This window comes from Epinephelus fuscoguttatus, linkage group LG18, assembly GCF_011397635.1.
Source record: "Epinephelus fuscoguttatus linkage group LG18, E.fuscoguttatus.final_Chr_v1".
Classification (NCBI taxonomy): domain Eukaryota; kingdom Metazoa; phylum Chordata; class Actinopteri; order Perciformes; family Serranidae; genus Epinephelus; species Epinephelus fuscoguttatus.
In genome coordinates, this window is record NC_064769.1 from 25,685,190 (window position 1) to 25,707,037 (window position 21,848).

Below are 21,848 nucleotides of genomic sequence, written 5' to 3' on the forward strand. Positions count from 1 at the left end.
CACGATCAGACCATAGCTCACCCCTATTGTTTCGGACACATATCTACATGCAGTCATTCACCTAACAATATCCTGCTGTCTCAAAAATTTGGTCCCTCACCACAAAGGAAATCATTGAACCAGTAGCAGGACTACACACCAGAGCTTACGAGATCCATGGAAACAGTCCCCCATAGACTCACCATTGGCTGCACTCACACATTCTAACACCCTGCCGTTTCAACGCTACGTGGATAATCTAGCCATTAAATTTAACTTTCAGATCCAAAACAACTCCCATCCTACACTTACTGCTCTACTTCCAAATCACAACACAAGACAGGAACAGTAACACATCACTAGATAAATTTTGCATGCATTTATTGCTGTACCACCTTACAAAAATAATTATGGTCAGAGATAATTTTTTCCACACTCACACTCAAATCTGATACGAGATCCCATACTACATTAGAGATACCCACTGTTACACATTTCAAACATGCATATAAAGACTATTTGATGGAAGGACAGACCTGCAACCACGGATTCAAATCTCATATCCATTTTATATATATTTTGTCCTCGACTAAATAAATGAAATTAGATCTTTGATATGTAGTACCGTAAAACTTAAGCCCTTTTGCAGGAAAGCCCAATCGGTCTTTTTTCAGCATTGGCAGTATAAAAACAAAATTGGGGAGTGCAGCAAAATGCCGCTTACCTACTTTTGTCTATATAGAATGTGCTTTTTGTGGGGCAATGGGTGGTGTGAGCACATAACAAAACTTGTAGCTCAGCGTGTGACATAAACAGTGACGTGGGAGGGAAGCCGCGGCTGGTCAGTCCTTCGGCGTTTCTCTCATAAGTCGGCCCGTCCTTCACCGTCCCCGTCATCTGACAGTTAATGGCCTCTTCATTTGCGAGGGCAAGAAGGGCGCGCAATTCCTTGTCTCCCCAGTTGCCCAGTTGCTCATCTTTACAGTGTCTGTCAGGTTTGCGTTTCCCTCTTGCTACTAGCTGCTCATTCCTGCTATCAGCTGTTTCCTGTTTATCCACCGCCAGTGGCTCGCATGTGCGGTGTCATCAACAGCTCCTCCCACAAGTTATCAACAGCCCCTCCCATGGCAGAAGGGCACCTCATTCTTTTTAAATCAAAAAGGTTCTGCCAATATGACTACCCTACGAGGTGGAAAATTGGGCACCTCAGATCAACTCAGCCTGGGCTATTAATTGCTTGAATCACTGGGAGATGCCTTTGGGTTGCGATTTAAACAGCTATCTAATATTAATTATTACCTGTTTTATACATCCAAAGAACTTCTTTAAAAATGAACAGCTTGGCAACCAGCCCAGGCGTCTAATTAAGACAGGCCTCTATTTGTCAAAACGTGTAGCTATACCGGGCTAGTAAAAACGACTGAGCGTTTAATTAAAGTTTATGGAAATCAGTACACCTGTGTTTGGCAAGAATCTGGTAATATTATATGTATCATGACACGGGTTACGATTCAATATAGTCAGAGTCAGAAGGCTGAAGATAGACTGCTATCTAGCAGTCGCGGGTTTAAAAACTACACAAACAACTGCCACAAATCTTGTGAATTATTACTTAAAAATCGATACAGAATAACCAAACATAATACAATACTCAGGTGTATCAATATTTTCTTACACCCCTAATATTGCACTTTCAAGCTGCAGGTGATTGGTCAATACTGAGGGTGGTTTTCATCAATACTCCATTATACTGAGTACACCTACTAATATAGATCTAGTGTGATAAGTAGAAATGGCATTGCTGCATGTCTGTCAATATCAGATAATGAGCTCTGACACTTGATGTTCCCATCTTTGCAGAGTGAGCTGCCGTGAATCCTGAGAGGAGACGTCTCCCGACAGGAGACAAGATGGCGTCCAACAACACCCTGCGCAGCTACTCCATCATCCCATGTTTCATCTTTGTAGAGGTGAGAGGCTGAGTGTGAATTTTAATCCAGGTTTGTGGGGGGGGTGTATGATGAGTTTTTGTGTGTGTGTGTGTGTGTGTGTGAGTGACAATTTAACCATTAGCAAATGACCTCCTCTGGTAAATTATACACAGCTAACCAGAGCGTAAAGTGTTGGAATGACTAGAAAGCTGAATGTGTGTGTGAGTGTGTGTAAGAATTGTTCTGCTCCTCCATATTTAATTACCATGTGAGCTGAAAGTCCTTAATCAGAGAGATGTCTCAGGACGCCTTGCATTAATCTCTCTCCTCACTCTCTCTCTCTCACACACACGCTTCTCTGATGAAATATCCTGCATAACAGTCTCTGATGAGTTCACGCCTCCTCTTTTATCTCATGCCTTCTTTTTGACTGACCTCGGTGTCATATTTTCTGACAGCCCTCCACCATACAACTCTTTCACACTCTAAATGAATGTAATTGTCGGCTATGACGATGTGTCTGGGTGTCCTTTAAGATAAGTGAAAATGTGACTATTTTATAATTTCCCCTTTGATTCATGATGTTCTCTCTACCTTGCTTCTTTTGGAGTGGGCTCATGGGATACTGCCTATTTTTGTTGCCTCAGTACTTGTTATGTAAGAATCACATTATTGTTCTGCACTTTTTTTCCCCCCACATCTGATACATTAACTCAAGACTCCCCCAGTTATTGATTAATCATATATCAATAATTTAAATGGGATTTTGTGTCTCTGAGCAAGAAAAGATGGCAAAAATTTGTCGTTATGAGATTCTAATTTTCATTTTGACACCTCAAAATGTGACTTTGCACTTCAGCTCTGTAACACCTCCCCACATCAGGAAAAGCAGGTGGGTGAGCCAGGGTGATTGTTTTTTTTTGACAGATCACAAGTTTAATATCAGGTACAAGCTATTCTAAGACAGACTAAGAAGCACTTCACCCTCCTGTGTTCACTCAGGAATGGTGATAGAAATCAGGTAAATATACTGGTACATGCTACACGGCCTTTTCTTATTTCTATTTGTCAGATTTAGTGAGATATACATGCTATGATTGCAATATTAGAAATCCCACTCGTGTCAATTAAAGTGTCACTTTTACTCCCACGACGAATCACCCTTTACAGCAACTGTTAACATGAAAAACACAGGCACATTTCAAGCACCGTCCTCCTATAAAATGTCTTCTTCTTTTTTTTTTTTTTTAAATCGTGACACAATTAATCATCGCAAAGTGCTTCATCTTCTATAGAAAGTCGTCCTGTTGGACAGCCTGTCATCATTGTACAGCAATTTGCTCATTTGCAGCTTTCAAGTGTCTTGGCTGGCGCTCAGCGTGAAATGCTCAGTTGGACATTGCTAATCATGGCTGTGCAATTTGTTTAATTAGGATGTGTAACTAGAGGGGGGCTATTGAGTAACTGATCGAATCGTATATAGACAATTAAAAGGACGATCACAATAGTTGTTTTTTTTCTGTAGACCAAAATGAAGCCTTTTTTAATTCACTTGCTATAAGAACAAATATGCCTCTATAACCTCTAGAATCTGTGACCTACTGTGGATTTAGAGAGGTTCCTGGTTGAGCAGCATGTCCGCCCGTTGAGCCCTGTCAATCAGCATGAGTGACAAGTGAATTTTTAATGCCTAATTAGAAACCAGTTTGCCATCTCTTTTCCATGGATGTGACACCCTGCATTTCTTCTCTCCATGTGCCTGCTCGCCAAAAATTTGTTCTGCCCTCCATAAAGGGCCGTCCACACCTAGAACAGCAACTATAACAATAACTATAAATGTTATTTTCAAAATTGTTTTAACTTAAATGGCTGAGTCAATGACAGTCCTTCCATCCATCTGTTTCCAACTGCTTATCTGGTTGGGGTCGTGGGGGCAGCAGGCCAAGCAAAGCGCCCCAGACGTCCCTCTCCCCAGCAACGCTTTCCAGCTCCTCTTGGGGGATCCCAAGGCATTCCCAGGCCAGATGAGAAATGAAATCTCTCCAGTGTGTTCTGTTTCTGCCTCTGGGCCTCCTAGCAGTTGGATGTACCCAGAACACCTCTATCAGGTGGCGCCCAAGTGGCACCCTGATCAGATGCCTGAACCACCTCAACTGATCCCTTTCAATGCGAAGGAGTAGCAGGTCTACTCTGAGCTTCCTCCAGATGTCTAAGCTCCTTACCCTATCTCTAAGGCTGAGCCCAGCCACCCCACCGAGGAAACTCATTTAGGCCACTTGAATCCGTGTTCTCATTCTTTCAGTCACTACCCAGAGCTCATGACTATAGGTGAGGGTTGGGATGTAGATGGACCAGTAAATCGAAAGCTTTGCCTTGAAGCTCATCTCCCTCTTCACCACAAAGGTGTGGCACAGTGCCCTCATCACAGCAGCAGCCGCACTTAACTGCCGATCCACATCATGCTCCATTCTACCCTCACTCATTAACAAGACCCAGAGATACAAGAACTCCCTTACTTGGGGTAATTACTCTCTCCCAACCTGGAGGGTACAAACAACCGTTTTCCGGCTGTGGTAATGATATTGCTGGGATCACATTCGGAGGGATTTGATGAACGATAAGGACACTGACAGCCAAACAAAATCCATCTGAATTGACAGGGCGACACAGCTTGAGTGTGCAGCGTGTGCTTTCTGCCACTGTTTACGGAATATTACCATTCTTCTGTGTGGATGCTCACATTGTTACTGTTAATATAGTTGTAGTTATTGTTCTTGGTGTGGACGGCCCTTTTAAGAATAGCAAAGTCAGTGCTATGGATATAATTTGGAGTGTGTTGTTCAAGATAAGCTAATGATGTTAAATGGAACATGGTGCTGTAATAATATTGTTGCACCAAGCACAGACACATGGACAGAACAAGGGACCTGTTGTTTGAATAGAGATTAAATATATTCAATAAAATGTCAGAAGATGTTATATTCTATATGACACTAAGACAAAGTCGTGCATGCTGGCATTTCACTGGTGTGCTGTGACGTAACTCCTCAACTCCCTCCAACTCTCGTCGCCCCCTGGTCATTGGCGATCTCAAGTAACCATGAGTGGATTATATGAAAATAGAAACAAGTGCCTAATCCTGTTAAGTGATTTTTATGTTGCTGACAGTATCCCCAGTTCACATCAAGGTGGTAAACTCTGTGTTCAGGATGTTTATACAGTAGTGCTGGAAATATGGAAAATTGCCCTTCCAGCTGACCTTACTGGTGATGTTTCTTACAACTAGAAACTGGACCTAAGTCTGAAAGCTTCTAGTTCTGGTAAGACTACAAACCATCAGGGGAAAAGAGGTTTAAATCCCAACCAATCAACCAACCAACCAACCAACCAACCAACCAACCAACCAAAACAAGGTATATTCCTCTCATTTGGTATTTGTATCATTCCTATAAGAATAGTAGCATGACATTGAGTTACTATGGGCTGTCAGACTGCGAAACGTCGTCACTTCATGATGAAACCATCAGCTAATCAGATTGATGATCAGATGTTGTGTTAAAAATCAGTTTGGAACACTTTGTTACCATAGCAATGTGTGCATCCCCAGAGTCTTTCATCGCCCGACCAGAGTGAAGGAAATTAGCAGGCAGCTGTTATTGGTTATTGATGAGTCTCCAGCAGGGTTTTGCTGTCTGATGAGAAAATTAAAATCATTACAAGTCCCAGTAATGGTTTTTATATAACTGAATCACATCAATTGGTATCACTGCAGAGGATGAAGGAAAAAGAATTGCTGAAGGTGTCATCAACAATGCCTTATAGGATTAGAAAATGTCCCCCTCTTAACCTCTACGATAAACATTATGAGTACAGATGTGCCTTCTCACCCCCAGTTTGTCATATTTACTTGTATCAGTTGTTCTCAGCTCAGGATGTAAACTCCAAACTGACAGGTTCAGTTCAGATCTGTTGCTAAAGGGACAATCCACCAACTTTACACATCAGGTTCAGTGTACTTGTCACAAAGAGTGTGCATACAGATGTATAAACCATCCTGTGTCTCTGTCGGAACCTTTCAAAGCTCTGAAAAATAACCTTGATGACATCATTAAGTAATCTCAGCTCTGGCTGGTCGAGGACAGTTTCCTTGCGGAAAGCCTGTGTGACATTGTGCTTGAAGGACATGAGTTTTTCACAGACAGGGACGGTCTTAAGAAACATGCATAATGGGAATTGTAGGTTCCATTGTGCTGGCTCGACCCATACTTGAGATTCAAAGTCAGGATACCTTGGCCTATGTTTCAATTTAGATTTCCTTTTTAGTTTGTCTCTTGAAAGTTTGCCAACTTTATGGGAGTGTTTAACTCAGTTGCAGAAGTTTCACTTTGATCTGGTTGAAATTAAGATTAATCTCACTATATCAATCAATCAATCAATCAATCAATCAATCAATCAATCAATCAATCAATCAATTTTATTTATAAAGCCCAATATCACAAATCACAATTTGCCTCACAGGGCTTTACAGCATACGACATCCCTCTGTCCTTAGGATCCTCGCAGCGGATAAGGAAAAACTCCCCCCAAAAAACCCTTTAACAGGGAAAAAAAATGGTAGAAACCTCAGGAAGAGCGACTGAGGAGGGATCCCTCTTCCAGGACGGACAGACGTGCAACAGATGTCGTACAGAACAGATCAGCATAACAAATTAACAGTAATCCGAATGACGCAATGAGAGAGAGAGAGAGAGAGAGAGAGAGAGAGAGAGAGAGAGAGAGAGAGAGAGAGAGAGAGAGAGATGCAGGTAATGACAGTAGCTTACAACAACATTAATGAAAGTAATAATATTATAGTTATAGTTCTGGCTACTGTGGTACAATATGTTGAAAGTATGTATTAATATCTGGCAGTATACATGTGTGACAATAATCATGTGTATAATAACAGTAGAAGTATGACTAATGACTAATGATGGCAGCAGCAGCAGGAGGCATCTGGCAGGACCACGGCAGCAGCACAACCACACACGTCACTCTGTCCAGGCACTGCTGCGATATGAGTTAATCTGAGAGACAGTGGAGCACAAAGCATATAATGACTAAAACTCTGCCTGTGGGTGTGTCTGAGTGTCTGTTCCACGTTTTTCTCCTCACTGACTTGGTCAGGCCATGTGAAATTTGGCACAGTGGTAGAGGGTCATGGGAGGATGCGAATGAAACAATATTACATCAATTGGCCAAAGAGGGGGCGCTATAGCAACAAATTGAAATGGCAACTTTGAATGGGCATATCTCATGCCCCGTATGTCGGAGACGTGAAACTCTGCACAGAGATGCCTCTCCTCATGAGGAACAAATTTGCCCCAAGAACCCATAACTTCCGGTTATACAGATTTTCCGCCATTTTGAATTTTTTGAAAAACACTTCAAACCGATCTCTTCCTAGGAAGTTTGACCGATCTGCATGAACCTCGGTGAACATAATCTAGGGACCAATATCTAAAGTTCCCTGTTGGCAAAAGTTGGAAAACTTACTAAAACTGAGCTTCTATAAGGCAATGAATATTGCAGAGGGCGTGGCTCATCACATAAAGGTGTATAACATCTCAAGGGTTTCACCGATCACCACTGGGGGGCATCCCCCACGTGTGATAAGTAGTTGGTTCCATAGCCTAGGTCTATTATGAGGAGCCCGACCCGTCCGACTTGGGTCCGGGCGGGTTCAGGCTCGGGCAGAGAATCTAAGCTCTATCTTAAATACCCATAGTGCTGCTAGAGCCAGTCATGTGACATGCCACACCTGTAGCCCATATTCATAAAAAAGGTAGACCAAGAAAACCCCAATGTCATACCAAAGCTACTTTTAAAAAAAAAATACATAAGGGAAAAATACCAGCATGTACACATTTTAAATCCCACATTATATATATATATATATATATATATATATATATATATATATATAGATATATATATATATATATATATATATATATACACACATATTATAAATATCACTAAATTATCTAGTTAAATGGCAGTTAAACTAGGGTTGGGTAATATGTCCTGAAAATTATATCATGATATTTTAAGGCTGTATCTTGATACACGATATATATCTCGATATTTTTAAATCTCAAAAGCACGTCATTAATGTTAGGACAGGGAGACAAAATCAAACGTAACAATATTTCTGACCAAATACTCTCTCTGAGGCAAAAAAAGTTGTCAGGATGACTTTTTTTTCACCAAAATATTGACACAATGAGATTTTTGAATAATAATCATCAACAATGTGGATATAATGACCAAGTGGTTAAGGTAAGTGTTAAAACAAATAAAAAAGTCTGGGAAGTTGGACGAATTTAAATCACTTTACTAGATTTCAGCCTTTAAAACGAGTGAAAAAACACCATTCATGCCACATCACAATTCAACAATATCCAAAATCTTAGACGATCTATAGTCTAATATCTCAATAACAATATAATGTCTTCATACTGCCCAGCAATAAGTCATACACAAGTCAAAAAACACATACACAAATCATGTACTCCCAATAGTTAGTATTACCACAAGGACTCAGGCTATATAGGGACATTTTTTGGGACTAATGGGGCTTTGGAATTTTGGGTCATTGCAACAATGTCATGGCACCCATCGCCACTCAGCCCTGTGCTGTTAAAGTTCATAATCACATCATGAAAATGTTGATTTAATTACACAGTCTATTGGTATTCAGGATCTTTATGAGCACAAAATCTCAATATCCAAAATATGCATCACATCATGTATATTTTCTCCACGCTGCAGCAGAGCACAGGCAGACTGCTCCTGAGAGAGACACTGTAACAGCCCATTGAGTAGCAAGCTTTCTTTAATTTTCACGACTCTATTTCACTCACTCCCCCTCTTCTTCACGGACAGCTCTCAGAGGCACCATCCACCTCCCTGTCTCACTCTTCCTGTCCCTGCTTTCGCTGTCTCTCCCTCTTTGATGTCTCTGTCACATCCTCACAGCCTCATTTCTCTCTCGCCCCTCCTCCCTCCCCTCATCTCTTCCCATTTCTCACGTTGTCACAGGGAGCTCTTCCTTCCCTTCACCTTCTTCATCCTCCTCTGTGTCGCTCCATCTCTCTGCCTCTTGCCCTTTTCCTTCTCCTTTGTTTCATCTTCTCTCTTTTTTTTTGGCCGTCTTTCTCTTACTCACCCTGCCTGTCACGAACAGAGCAAGGCAGAGGGACAGTTGCGTCACGTGACCGAAACAAAGCGTCCTGACTGGAGCAGCTCCAGTGCCAGAGGCGGTGTGACAGGGAGGATGCTTATTTAGGGTGATTTGTTTATTCAGTCATGTAACTTGTTGCTTTTCTGTTACCTCAAGATTGTTGTTGCCGTTTGCTCTCACTGTGGAGCGAAGACAAAACAGGCCTATGAGATGAAAGGGAATAGAAATAAAGAATAGGATGGAGTGCAACAGGAAGATGGGACACGAGGGAGGAGATGGGAGAGATGAGCTGGGGAGGATGAGGAAAGTACAATCGTGGGAAGGAAGTGAAAGGTTGCAAAAATTACGAGAAATTAATTAAAAGGCAGAGCAGTGGAGGTGAGCAGTGAAGAATGAGGATAGAACAGATATATCCTGTACCTCCCCCTGGATGAGATTATGTAATACACAGCGCCCCAGGCTTTCACTCAGCTAACTAGGACCACTTAGACTTCTCAGGTTCTGTGTACAAAAATGCAAGCGAGGGCCTTGTGAATCTTTTTCCAAAAACACCACCCGCACCAGGCTGTGAGGGAATGAACCAATCTCTTGACTACTATTTGTGAAAATTTCCCACCGTCAACCTCAGAAGATGATCTCTTTCTTTCATCTCGCTCAATCTCCTCCACCAGTGTGGTGTAATAATGTTCTGGGCTGTCATTATTTCAAAAAACAAAAACCCCATCCCCGCGGGGAGAGATTGTTTTGATGTCGCTCAGCCTCTCTCTTGGCTGCGCTGACGCAATATGATTTTTTTTAACTTGAGGGATTCTAAAACAGGGCTTTTATCTGGGGAATCACATGTTAAATTCAGTTTTGGAACAGCACACAGCCTAATTAAACCTGCTAGTTTTGATTACGTTTGGACAGGAGAGATGCCTACAATCTGCGATGCCTGCAGTTGGGAGGTTTTGACACCAGGACGGTGGGGGATGACAGGTAGATAGTCATTTATGTACGGTGCAGCCCACAAAATGTGACTGAAATCAAATATAAAAGCATATGTAATAGAGCTGCAAAGATTATTTGATTGGTTGCTAAGTATCAAATTAATTGGCAACTAATTTGATTACTGATGAATCAGTTTAAGTAATTTTTTAAGAGAAAAAAAGAAACAAAAATTTGTAACAATAATTAAAATAAAATACAATATAATAAAAAAATAAATAAAATAAAAATGATAGGTGAATGAATAAATAAATACATACATTGATAAATAAATAAATAAACTGATAAGTAAAATAAAAATAAATAAATAAAATGAAATAAAAATGAAAACTTAAATAAATAAATGAAATAATAGTTTTGCAAAAAAGTATTCCAGCTTTAAATGTGAATATTTTTTGGTTTACTTTTCGCTCTGAGATAGTAAACTGAATATATTTGGATTGTAGACAAAACATTTGAGGACGGCAGCATATATATATATATATATATATATATATATTTTTTTTTTTTTTTTTTTACAATTTTTTGACATTTTATAGACCAAACAACTAATCTGTCAATGAAGAAAACAATCAACAGATTAATTGAAATTGAAAATAATTGTTAGTTGCAGCCTTAATTTGTGACTTGGATCGTTAACTCATTGTTTCATGTGTTTTATTTTTACTGCTCACACTGGCACTATGCAACACTGTGGAGGAGACTCAGGAGCAGCAGTCTCTTTAGAGAGTTTTAATGGCAAAAGTCAAGCAAACATGGACAGGCAGGAGGAACAACAAACAGCGGGCAGGCTGAGGTCAACAATCCAAAAAGGTCAGGCAGTGAGGCGGAGGTACAGGGCTATGCAAAAACCTTGTTTTGAAAACAAGAGCAAAAAGTCACAAACAGGTCATAGGAACAAGATTTGAGCAAGTGGCTTGAGAGCTCAGTGGGAACACAAGACAATCTGGCAACAGCCAGGGGGAGACTGAGGCTAAAATAGGGTTGGCTTGATTGCGCCGTGATTGTTTGCAGGTGATCACTCAGGCAGAGAGCTCCTGAAGGACACACCCATACACAGCAGAGCCACACAAGAGCAGGAGCACCGGGCTGTGAACAGGGATAATATCCAACTGATATGAATTTGTGTATGGGCGTACGTCCCATAGGGGGACTCAGAGTAACAGCTGTCAGCCTGAAAACACCCACTGTGGAACAACATAATAAGTGTCACTTCTCTTTTAATGCACTGACTGAAATTATTAAAATTTAAAAGCATACCATGCAGGAAGTGTCGGTTACTGTCGGACTAACATTCAGACTTCTTCCTTTACTGCTTGTATGTGCACTGCAACCTTTTATTTTAGGAACCTTCTATTTGTTGTCGCCTAATGGAAGTCGATACTTTAGCAAGCTAACGAAGCAAACTGCAGGCACCTACCCGTCCAACAGAAAACAGGCCAACTCCACATCTTCATCCCCATCCTCTCCTTCAGGGCTTGCCAGTGACAGTGAAAGCCAACCCCGGATTCATGCTTGTTTTGGAATGAGCTTTGTCTACTTGTCCTTTGGCCTCTCTATTAGGGCTGCCCCCGACCAAGGATTTAGTCATTTAGAGCCATTAGATGACTAGTTGCCGGCATGTTTATGATATTAATTTAATTATTAAAGTATATATTTTGGGCGGGGCAACACAATGGTTTGAGTTGAAGGTGTGAGAAAGAATAGTATCAGTAACATTGTTAACACTGTGCTGCATTACAGAGAAATACAAAACCGTACTAATGAACCTTCATTAATATAGGCCTATATTTTATCTACAAGTGCACGTCACACACTGAGCGAGCCGCCTGTTAATGACGCTGTCGGCAAAGCAGTAATGATTGTGCTAAGTGGCTAATGGGCATGTAGCTACTTCCATGTTTCAGATGATACGTCATGTTTGTAGTCGACCAATGAAGATGAGTTTACATATCACCTTGGGTTCGTCCTTCACCTTCTCAAAATGATCCCACACTTTGGATTTCCTGCCCGACATGTTATTAACTAGCCTGTGGAATAACCGCAGGTACCAGCCCTGGAAATTAACCTGACTCCTGTCTGACTGCTGAGCGTGGACACTTCCTATGTCTGTCCTTTCAAATTAAATTCCCACATGGCCCAGTCATATAGGTTTTGATTTATTTTGATAAGGTGCAGCTCCTAATGGAGTTTCATGTTTGTTTGTTTTTCCTGCAACCACGCGACCAATAAAATCTTGCCAACTAATGACCTTTCTGGTCGACTAACATTTGGTCGACTATAAGGGGGCAGTCTCACTTGCTATATTTACATCTTGGATATGTGCTGCCTATAGTCTGGCACCTGGTTGTTACCTTTTTACAAAGTCCATACATGTCCCAGCCACAGCAAAATAAGTAAATACAGGCAGAGAGCAGGACAGCTGCAGGTGGGTCATAAGTAATGATTATTTTAGTGTGAGTCTATACAGATTCAAACGTCCAGAAACACATAATTGAAACCACAAAATATCTCCATACTGCTCGTCCGTAGTGATCCAAGTGTCCTGAAGCCCCGACATAAAAAGTGGTTTGGAAAAATGTCATTTGAACTTTGTTTTTAGCTTCATTGTAGCGTGTAGCTCTAACTGCCTCTTTGTACACTGCGCTCATGTGTATGCACTTTTCCAAACAACTTTTTATGTCGGGGCTTCAGAACACTTGGATCACTACGGACGAGCAGTATGGAGATATTTTGTGGTTTCAATTATGTGTTTTTGGACGTTTGAATCTGGGGCGCCATAAGCCTCCATTAGGTGGAGTTGTGCTGCTACCCCCCTCTCCCCTTGGATCTCCGCAAGTGTTGTGAGGACTCTGAATCTTAACCTGAGCGTCCCTAGGCATATGGGTTAGTAGATAATGGCTGACTTTTCATTTTTGGGTGCACTATTCCTTTAAGACTAAAAGCCTAACTAACCTATTTTTATCTGCAGTTATGCAGATGATCTAATACTCTAGGCTAAATTCAGCAGTGGGATTTCTATGAGTTTAGAAAATAGATAATATGATGATCTTGACTCAACAAAATTTATTTTGAATTAAACTTCACCTGAGAATGAAAATATTGTCCTCATCAAAAAAGCTGCTATATTACAATCTTTAGAACTAGTAAGATTAAATCCACAAGGAGACAGGTGACCTTTATAGGAAATGAATAATAGATAGCATAAGACCCACAAAATATAAATACATTGCATGTGGGGCAGGACGAAAAACAGACATAAAAGCCTTTGTAATCTGACCCTCAATAGACATATCCCGAATGGTAAAAGATGCTATACGTAACATATTAATAAGCCTGGGTCAAGAGATGCACGTCTTTGTTATACCTGGGAATTTTGATTTCAGCTTTCAAACACAGTGGTTTGTCATTTCTTCTCCATAAAGACACCTTTTCTGACTTGATTTGGGGCCCAGACTCAAGTTAAACAGCTGACTCTTCATCATTACATCCCAGCTTTTTGAATACGTGTTCGAAAAAAACAGAAGCAAGCAGCTGTCTTCTTTGTCACTTAAAGACAAGTTTGACAACACAAGTGTAGCATCATGGCCTAAATCCGGGCAAGCCAGACTAAGATGCCCATTTCTGTCAGTCTCTTTTTCCAGTCTACTAACGCAACATGACAGTGAAATGAAAATCTAGGACTTGGCGTAGGATTTATATAACGTTTTCCTGGTTGTTTTCAGGGTGTGAGGGAGGAGATGAGCGGTGGGACTGACAGTAAAAAGATTCTGGAGTGAAGGAAACGGAAGAAGGGAAGAGACTGGGAATGCAGGGGAGGGATGGGTAAAAATTAAATTAGGTTTGGAATTTTATTATGGTGAAATTCACTGTTTAGAAAGTAATTACAAACATTTAACAAAGTAATGTTGCAGAATGGTCCCAAATATGCCAAAAAGCAAACATATTTTAATTCAGTCATATAATGAGAAATTATAAGTGACATTATTGTTTCAAAGTGGGATTAATTTTGCTAAGCATTGGCCACTGTGGTCACAGGTTAACGCTGAAACAAAGTTAAACAGTACCATAAGTGTCAGCAGACTCAGTCACTATTATTAGTCATATAGCAGTGGCTATGGTTTGTTAATAGCTAACATTAGGTAATATTAGGCTACATTAGGCTTTATTATAGGCTACTGGTTATATCAGACCAAGTAAGGCTGGAGCAGCAAAAACTTTGAGTGCATTTCTTCTCTCAAAAGTAACATTGTCTTGCTTGTAACCTGAATTAATTCATATTTATGGCAGCTTTGGGACAGTGCAGCAAGCTGAATACACACATTGACTTAAGACTATCAAAGCTGATAAAGGGAATGTATTAGCAAACAATTGGAACAGTATTTAGCCGACACATCCAGGTGGAACCCTGAAGATACGGGGTCTCACCTGGATGGGCATAGTTTTGCAGGACACATCAGCTCATGCTTCTGCAAGCTCTATGACCGTGCCGTCTCAGTCCTTGATCTGATTGCACGCTAATACTTTAGACCAGTGGTTCCCAACTGGTCCAGCCACGGGGTCCAGATTTCTCCTTAGTCATTAGTTCATGGTCCACACAGTTTAATACATTCAGTGTCGTACTTGTGTTTTGGCCATGCCATCGAGCTAGTTTGCTGTCTCTGTCAAGTAGCAGTCCGATATTCCATCACTCTATAGCAGGAAACAGCACTTCAAAATAAAAGCTCTGTGCCAGAAATTCAGTGTACTTAAAAATTAAGTGTGTTTTTTTTTTTTTTTTTTTACAAACTTGACATGTTTGCGAGTCACTTGAGGTCCATTCAGAATGGACCAACAACCCTGTTTTGGACTGCAACCCACCAGTTGGGAACCACTGCTGTATAGGATAACCTGGGTGCATCTTTGTTAATATGCAGAACAAAAATTCAGATTTATTTTGGTTTGATGAAAATGAGAAGTTGGAATGAGTAACAAAGTGTGGGCTAGTTTATTTGTAAAGCTTGTAAAATTAGGCAAACTAGACTGAATAATACATGCTACAAGTATATTTGTATATTTGGCCTGCTACCTATCAGTGAATGTAGAGTCTGTAGGCAAACCCCGGAGATCTTGCCTCTGGAAGAAGAGCCCTGGTTTCCGGTTGTAGGCTGTTTGTAGTCTGTGTGATATTGACCAATCACGTTTGAGCATGCTGCGGTTGTTGCCAGGTTAAATGGTCCGTGCGGTGAACTAACGAGGCAGAACATAATTGGCGTCACCGCAAACTCTGAATCCATCACAATGGTTCAGCATATTTACTTATATATAAATGGAAGTCGGAAACAGAAATTCGCCTCCTCTGCCCAAATCAAACCGGATTCCAAAAAATCGGGGGTCTGCCCCCAGAGGCTGTATCGCGGTCTGTTGGAAGTCAGACGCCGAATACAGCCGATGGGTTCTGAGAATGTGCCAGATACTACATACGAGTAGATTTTTGTTGTTGGACACAATTTAGTCCATCTAAATGTCAGTGTATTCTAGCCCTATTTAGTTGTGCATATTTTCACGTAAAGCGTTACAGTGGTCAATTTGAGAATTTTTCAGCAGTCAGGTAAAAGTCATTTGAATGTCTGCAGATAAGTCTAATGTTATTCATGCATGCTCTCCATCAACTCCTGATTGAACTATCGGCTTCTTTCACTGCTAAATGCTCCACTGTGGTCACCAGATAGTTTTTGACTTCCTGCATTTGGTGTTACGTAGAGTACAGTGGAACTGTTCAACCTTATTTGCTGAAAACAGCTTCCTGGTGCTGCTGAGAGCAGAGAATATGAACTAAAGCAGTAAGGTAGTGAGCCAAACAGCGTGCTTAGAGATGCCACAAATGTCAATAGAGTTGCAGAATCAGGTGATGATTCTCTGTGTGAACCCTTTGCAGCCATCTGATTCAGTTTTAATCCTAACATATTTATGAGAACAGTTTAAAGGTTGAGAAAGAGTCAGAGATTTGACTTTGTTAGAGGCCTAGAGGTAATTGATTTGTAGTGGTGGCAGTAGGTGATCCTTGTCCACTCCTCTGAAGTGATATACTTACCCAAAAGGCACTGGGAAATGTAGCGCGTTAACACTCAGCAGAGGTGGCTGCACCAAAATGCCCTACCAGAGTCCTGGGTAAAAGAGGTGAATTGTGCCCTCCAAGGGAGAAGGATAATGGCGTGCTGCAGTATCTTTGTATAGCCATTTTACGACAGCCAGTCTCGTCAGTCTGCCCTTCACACAGCTAATGCAGCATGATGCCGGCTGGAGAGTGAATATAATAGAGCCACAAGTTATGCTTTACAGAGAAAGGGACACTTGTCCAGGTGTAGAACTGTCACAGAAAAGCCAGCTCATAAAAAAATTATAGAAATGGCTGCCGGCCTCCAGGGATTACACTGCACCACTGTTCTCATTTCAGTAGTGTTGGCCAGAGGAAGAAAAAGCCAGATCTTTTACTTAAATAAAAGGTAGCAATGTCACAGTGGCAGTATTCATTTATAGTACTCAAAGTAAAAGTACTCATTATGCAGAATGTCCCATGTACAGAATAATAGATATCAAATTATTGGATTATAATTTTGATTGATGTGTTGCTGTTTGTAAAGGTGGGGCTAATTACTGCTTGAGAGATTAATCCATTATAATGCATCGTAATTAATTAGCTGATTATATTTTGTATTAAAGGAATACTTCACCTCCCAAATGATCATTTGTATATCAATTCCTCACCTCGTGTTATGTTATGGCCGAACAAAGCACTCCAGACGTCCCTCTCCCCAGCAACGCTTTCCAACTGCTCCTGGGGGACCCCGAGGTGTTCCCAGGCCAGATGAGATATGTAATCCCTCCAGCATGTTCTGGGTCTGCCCCGGGGCCTCCTACCAGTCGGACGTGCCCAGAACACCTCACACGGGAGGCGTCCAGGAGGCATCCTGATCAGATGCCCGAACCACCTCAACTCACCCCTTTCGATGCAAAGGAGCAGCAGCTCTACTCCGAGCTCCTCGCCCTATCTCTAAAACTGATATTGGCCACTTGTATTTGCAGTGTCATTCTTTCGGTCACTAACCAGAGCCATGACCGTAGGTGAGGGTTGGGACGTAGATGGACCAGTAAATTGAAAGCTTCGCCTTCCGACTCAACTCCCTCTTCACCAAGATGGTCCGGCAAAATGCCCGCGTCACTGCAGACGCTGATACATCTCACACTCCATTCTACCCTCACTCATGAACAAGACCCAGTGAAACTCCCTTGATATCTATATCAAAACATCTGTTCAACATCAAACTCTCTCACAACTTGTGCAGTATCAGCTAAGTGTCAGTATTTCCCAAACACATGCATTCTTGCTAAAAACCTTGATATTTGAAAATTATCTGAAAGTAAAAGCCTATCAATGGTCTCTTCAAAGCCAGACTCCATTGAAAAAAATAGTAATTTTACCTCGCTGAATGATGTTGCTTCTGGTCTATCTCCACCTTAATCACTTTGTTTGTTTGAGTTGTTGTGTGATGTTGGTTTTTTTTTTTACGGTTAGTTTGGATTCACCAAAGTCACACAATAGCACTAACAATCTACTGATTGTTGTGGTGGCAGACCAGCAGCTCCCCTGATCAGAGAGGTAAAATTACTCTTTTGTCAATGGAGTCTGGCTTTGAAGAGAGCATTGATAAGTTTCAGTTTTTTCAGTTCCGTGTTGGAAAGGGCTGTCTGTTTGGGAAGCACTGAGCATATGACTGGATAAAGGAGACTTGGATTATACTGCTCGAGTTGTGTGAGAGTTTGTTAATGAATGTTTTGATGTAGTTTTGCTGTTGTTAAATGTGGTCCCCGATGACGTCAATTCATCAAGAATTCTCTCAGTTTTTGGTTTCTTCATTCATCATGGAGGCGTGCTAGAAAACCTTTTATTCCCCCACAAATTCAACATAACATGAGCTGAGTAACTGATATACAAATGATCGTTTTGGAGATATGGTATTACTTTAACCCTCTGGAGTCCACGGACGTGCCGGTGCATCCAAATCACAAGACCAATTTAAGATGACGTAGCAGCAAGACGCGAGTCTGCGTTTCAACTTGTGTCAAAAGTGCGAACCTCAAACTATATACCAATTTTAAATTGTGTTGACAGGCCAAGTAAAACCAGACTTATGATAAATAATTTATGCCATGCTTTATCCAGAATATTGTTGTCATGTTAGGTGCGCACTTAGTGCAGGAACAAACGGTTAAAACGGGCTATTCTAACCAAAGTGCTCGCAAACAGAAAGTGCTTGACACCCCCTTTCCTATTGGTGGTGTTTTTTGTGTGATTTTAGGTCCAGTGTGTTAATACAGTATGTCAAAATGAAAAATAACTGTGAAGTCACATAGGTGAGACACCAAACACGGCAAGGTAAAGGGTTTTTAAGGTGAAATTTAAAAGGTACAGTCAAAAGTAGTCAAAAACGGTCAATTATACCCATGACCACAAAGGGTTAATGAACAGTATCTGCAAAGTAACTAGTGAGTAAAAAAGTAGACAGTGCAATGAAAAGTACAATATTTGCCTCTTAAATGTGGTGGACTAGAAGTAAAAAGTAGCTTAAGAAATACTTAAGTAAAGTATAAGTACCTCAAAATTGTATTTAAATACAGTAATTGAGTAAATTAATTACATGTCAATGACAAAAACCAAGTGAGGTCTGCTACAGACTGCAGGACAGACGAGAGGAGAGGAGAGTAAGATCAGGCTGAACAAGCCGAAATTGCTCGTCTCTCGTGGCCCGTTTTGGTAATTTGCCACAGCCCGATGACTCTCATCATGTCTAATAGCTCACTGCTTGTTTACGGCTCTCTATGATTTATAGTGTGGAGAAATAGAAGGAGGCGGGGTGAGTGATAGAGGAAATATGAGTTTTATAGAGCTCTAGAAGAGCGAGCATTATTGGGATGAATGTAGGAGGGAAGAAATGGTTCAAGGGCATCTCGATCTTCCCAACAAGCTGATTGCTTTGCACCAACAACCTTTACTTTCCAGGCTGCCACTGAACCCCGGCCGGTGGATGAATACAAATGTGGTTGTGATTGAGCTTGAGGCAAGCTTTGGTCTTTTATTTTTCAAATGCAAATAAGGTGAAGGTCAAATAAAATGAAATCAGAGTAATAATAAAGTTCAACAAGTGTACCCTGGTGTGCAGCGCACTTATTAATCTGTCCAAGCCTTTTCAGGTATTTCCTTGTAAACCTGACATCCTTTGGTATGTGATCCCACAAGGTATTAGCATGGCATTTCTGCAAGCGGAGGAATTTACATATTTTCAGAGGAGGCCTATGAATAATGTTTTAGCCGATTACCCCGCTGAAACGTGTTTGTGGAACAACATGAAATCTTGAAATTACCCCGTATCTGTCTGCCTCTGTGATGCGGATGCTGTTTAGCGACAAGCTGCTTAAAGATCAAGGAGCAAGAGGATTTGTTTTTGTACAATTTGAAAACTTGTGTTCATCTAAGTGGCTTCACTTTGCTGTTTGCCTTTAGTTAACCATGATGAGGCGAGTTATGTTGTGCAGCCGAGTGTTATGGTCCCGCAAACCAGTAGTTGTTGGTGCATGTGAAGTGTGTAAAAATGTTCTCCACTGCAGGGTACCTTTGTCATAACAGGAGAAAGCAGAAAAATATTGCTAACTAGCTTAGTGTTATTCAGAAAGTTGGCACAGAGCGATGAAGCACACGCCACACACACAGATACACACACATAACACACACACCTGGATATCTCGGCACGGCCATCTGTCACAAGTGTAGATCTGCCAACATTTCTCTCCTCTCCTCTGTAATCACAGTCGCATTCTTGCCTTCGCTGTCTGAACCTCACAGACCATATTGTCCAGTCTGGTTCAAACACTCTCCATATTTTTCAGTGGATAAAATTGTGTTGCATTAAACAAAAGCTAGGTCTGGTCGACTGATTTGATCGGACAGGATATATTGCTGAGTCAGTGAAACACCTTTGATGTGTCTTTTCCATGCATTTGTTCATTCAACCGTTATTTATTCCAATTTAATAAAGAAGTTATGAATGAAGGCATGCTGCAATTTAAGGCTTTATCAATAAATAGAAATAAATGCTTATCACATCTTACTCTAAGGGTGCTTTCAGACCTAGAGCTGTCTTGCTTTGGTCCGAATCAATGTCTACTTTTGTTAGAAAGTTGTATAATTGCCTAGAGTTGGTTCGTGTTCTCACGGCAGCATTTACAAGCGGACCAGATCAAATGCCTTGTGCGAGAAAGCTGCTCTTGATTGGTCAGAATTTCCATGAGGTAAAAATCCAGGAAGTAAACAAAGCGTTGAAGAAGAGTACACTTGCAAGATAAATGTGACACTTTCTAATGTCACAATGGAGGGACAACTACGCAGGTTGATTTTAGTGCTGCTCATCGTGGACTATATTGCTGTCATTGTTCATTTTAGTCAAACCATACAGTTTGAAAACGAGGCACGGCTCCAACTAGAAAACAATGTTTTGATGCATTGGATGTGCTGAATGTGCATATTAAGGCAGTACAGGAGGAGGTGCACATTAATAATCCTCCAGGACTGTAACATGCTCATGTTTAACCCAAACAATGTGTCATGTGACTGCAGGTGGTTCAGATCCAGGTTGGAGCACGTTCTCACCACAAACGAACCGCACCAGAGTTCATTTGTAACCAGACTGACACCACCTCTTCAAGAAGGTCTCGGTCCGGTTGTTTTGGTGCACACCCTACTGCTATTGCTGTGTTCACACCTGCTCAAACGAACCGCACTTAGGGGGCAAGTGAAGTTGAGTTCCATTGAGATGAACCAAACAGGGCAGGTGTGAAAGCACCCTTAGTATTGGCCACCAAACCTTTTCATACATGATGCAATGATAAGTAGAGGTATGGTTACTGATAATAAATCTTAGGGTGGAGTGATAAACTGGATCTAGGTGTTCTAGCATGTCTATAGATATCACTGTACTCAAGACAGACAAGAAGACACCCTCAATTATTCCTTTCCTACTGAGCATAGTAAAGTTGTGGTTCATGCAGTGATCATCTGTAATCATCGGTTCAACAAGTCAACAAAGGGTCAGTTTTAAAAAGGAGGCTTTCCTCAAAAGTCAGATTTGATTTACTTGATAAATGAACATTTCTAACATTTCTAGATACCCTGCAAAGACTTAAAACTTAAAAATGAGCCGTAAATGTTACTGTAACAACCATCTTGGCCTCAGCCCTGGTCTGTACTCCAAAACAGTTGGAGACACAGCTTGTGAAGTGTGATCTCAGTTAGTAGTCATCAAGCTCATCCGTGAGCTGACTGACACTGAAGTTAAGGGAGCTGTAAACGACCTTAACAACATCGATGTAGCAGCAAACCACTATTTGCGAAAGATATGGTTGCAGTTAAACTTGCCAGAGAGAAAAGAACACTCCTGCTGTACTCAAAGATTCCTCAGCTTCATGCTTCACTTCTCCGTAGAGCTTGGGTACGACTGTGTCGGTGAAAAAACATAGGTGATAGACTGTGTTATTTTCTTCACTCTCTCAAAGTTGGATGGTAGTTTGGTCAAGCTATGTGTGTCCAGTGTTGGTTGTCTTTTCAGTGGAGCGGGGTTAGCGTTAGCTTGGCCGTCATTGCTTAACGCTATCTTTGGATGGTGGAGTGTGAGGTGAGCCCTTATGGTCGTAGT

The 21,848-nt window shown here is 41.1% G+C and overlaps 1 protein-coding gene across 3 annotated transcripts in view; it reads left to right on the forward strand.

The window, feature by feature from the left end:
• The window catches only part of plppr1 (phospholipid phosphatase related 1), a 119,810-nt gene that overhangs the window by 64,743 nt on the left and 33,219 nt on the right, over positions 1–21,848 (forward strand). For all 3 annotated transcript variants that reach the window (XM_049559923.1, XM_049559924.1, XM_049559922.1), the window contains exon 2: positions 1,840–1,949. In XM_049559923.1, coding sequence (XP_049415880.1) covers positions 1,890–1,949 — 60 coding nt within the window. In that variant the 5' untranslated portion in view covers positions 1,840–1,889. The remainder of the gene's footprint in view (positions 1–1,839; positions 1,950–21,848) is intronic.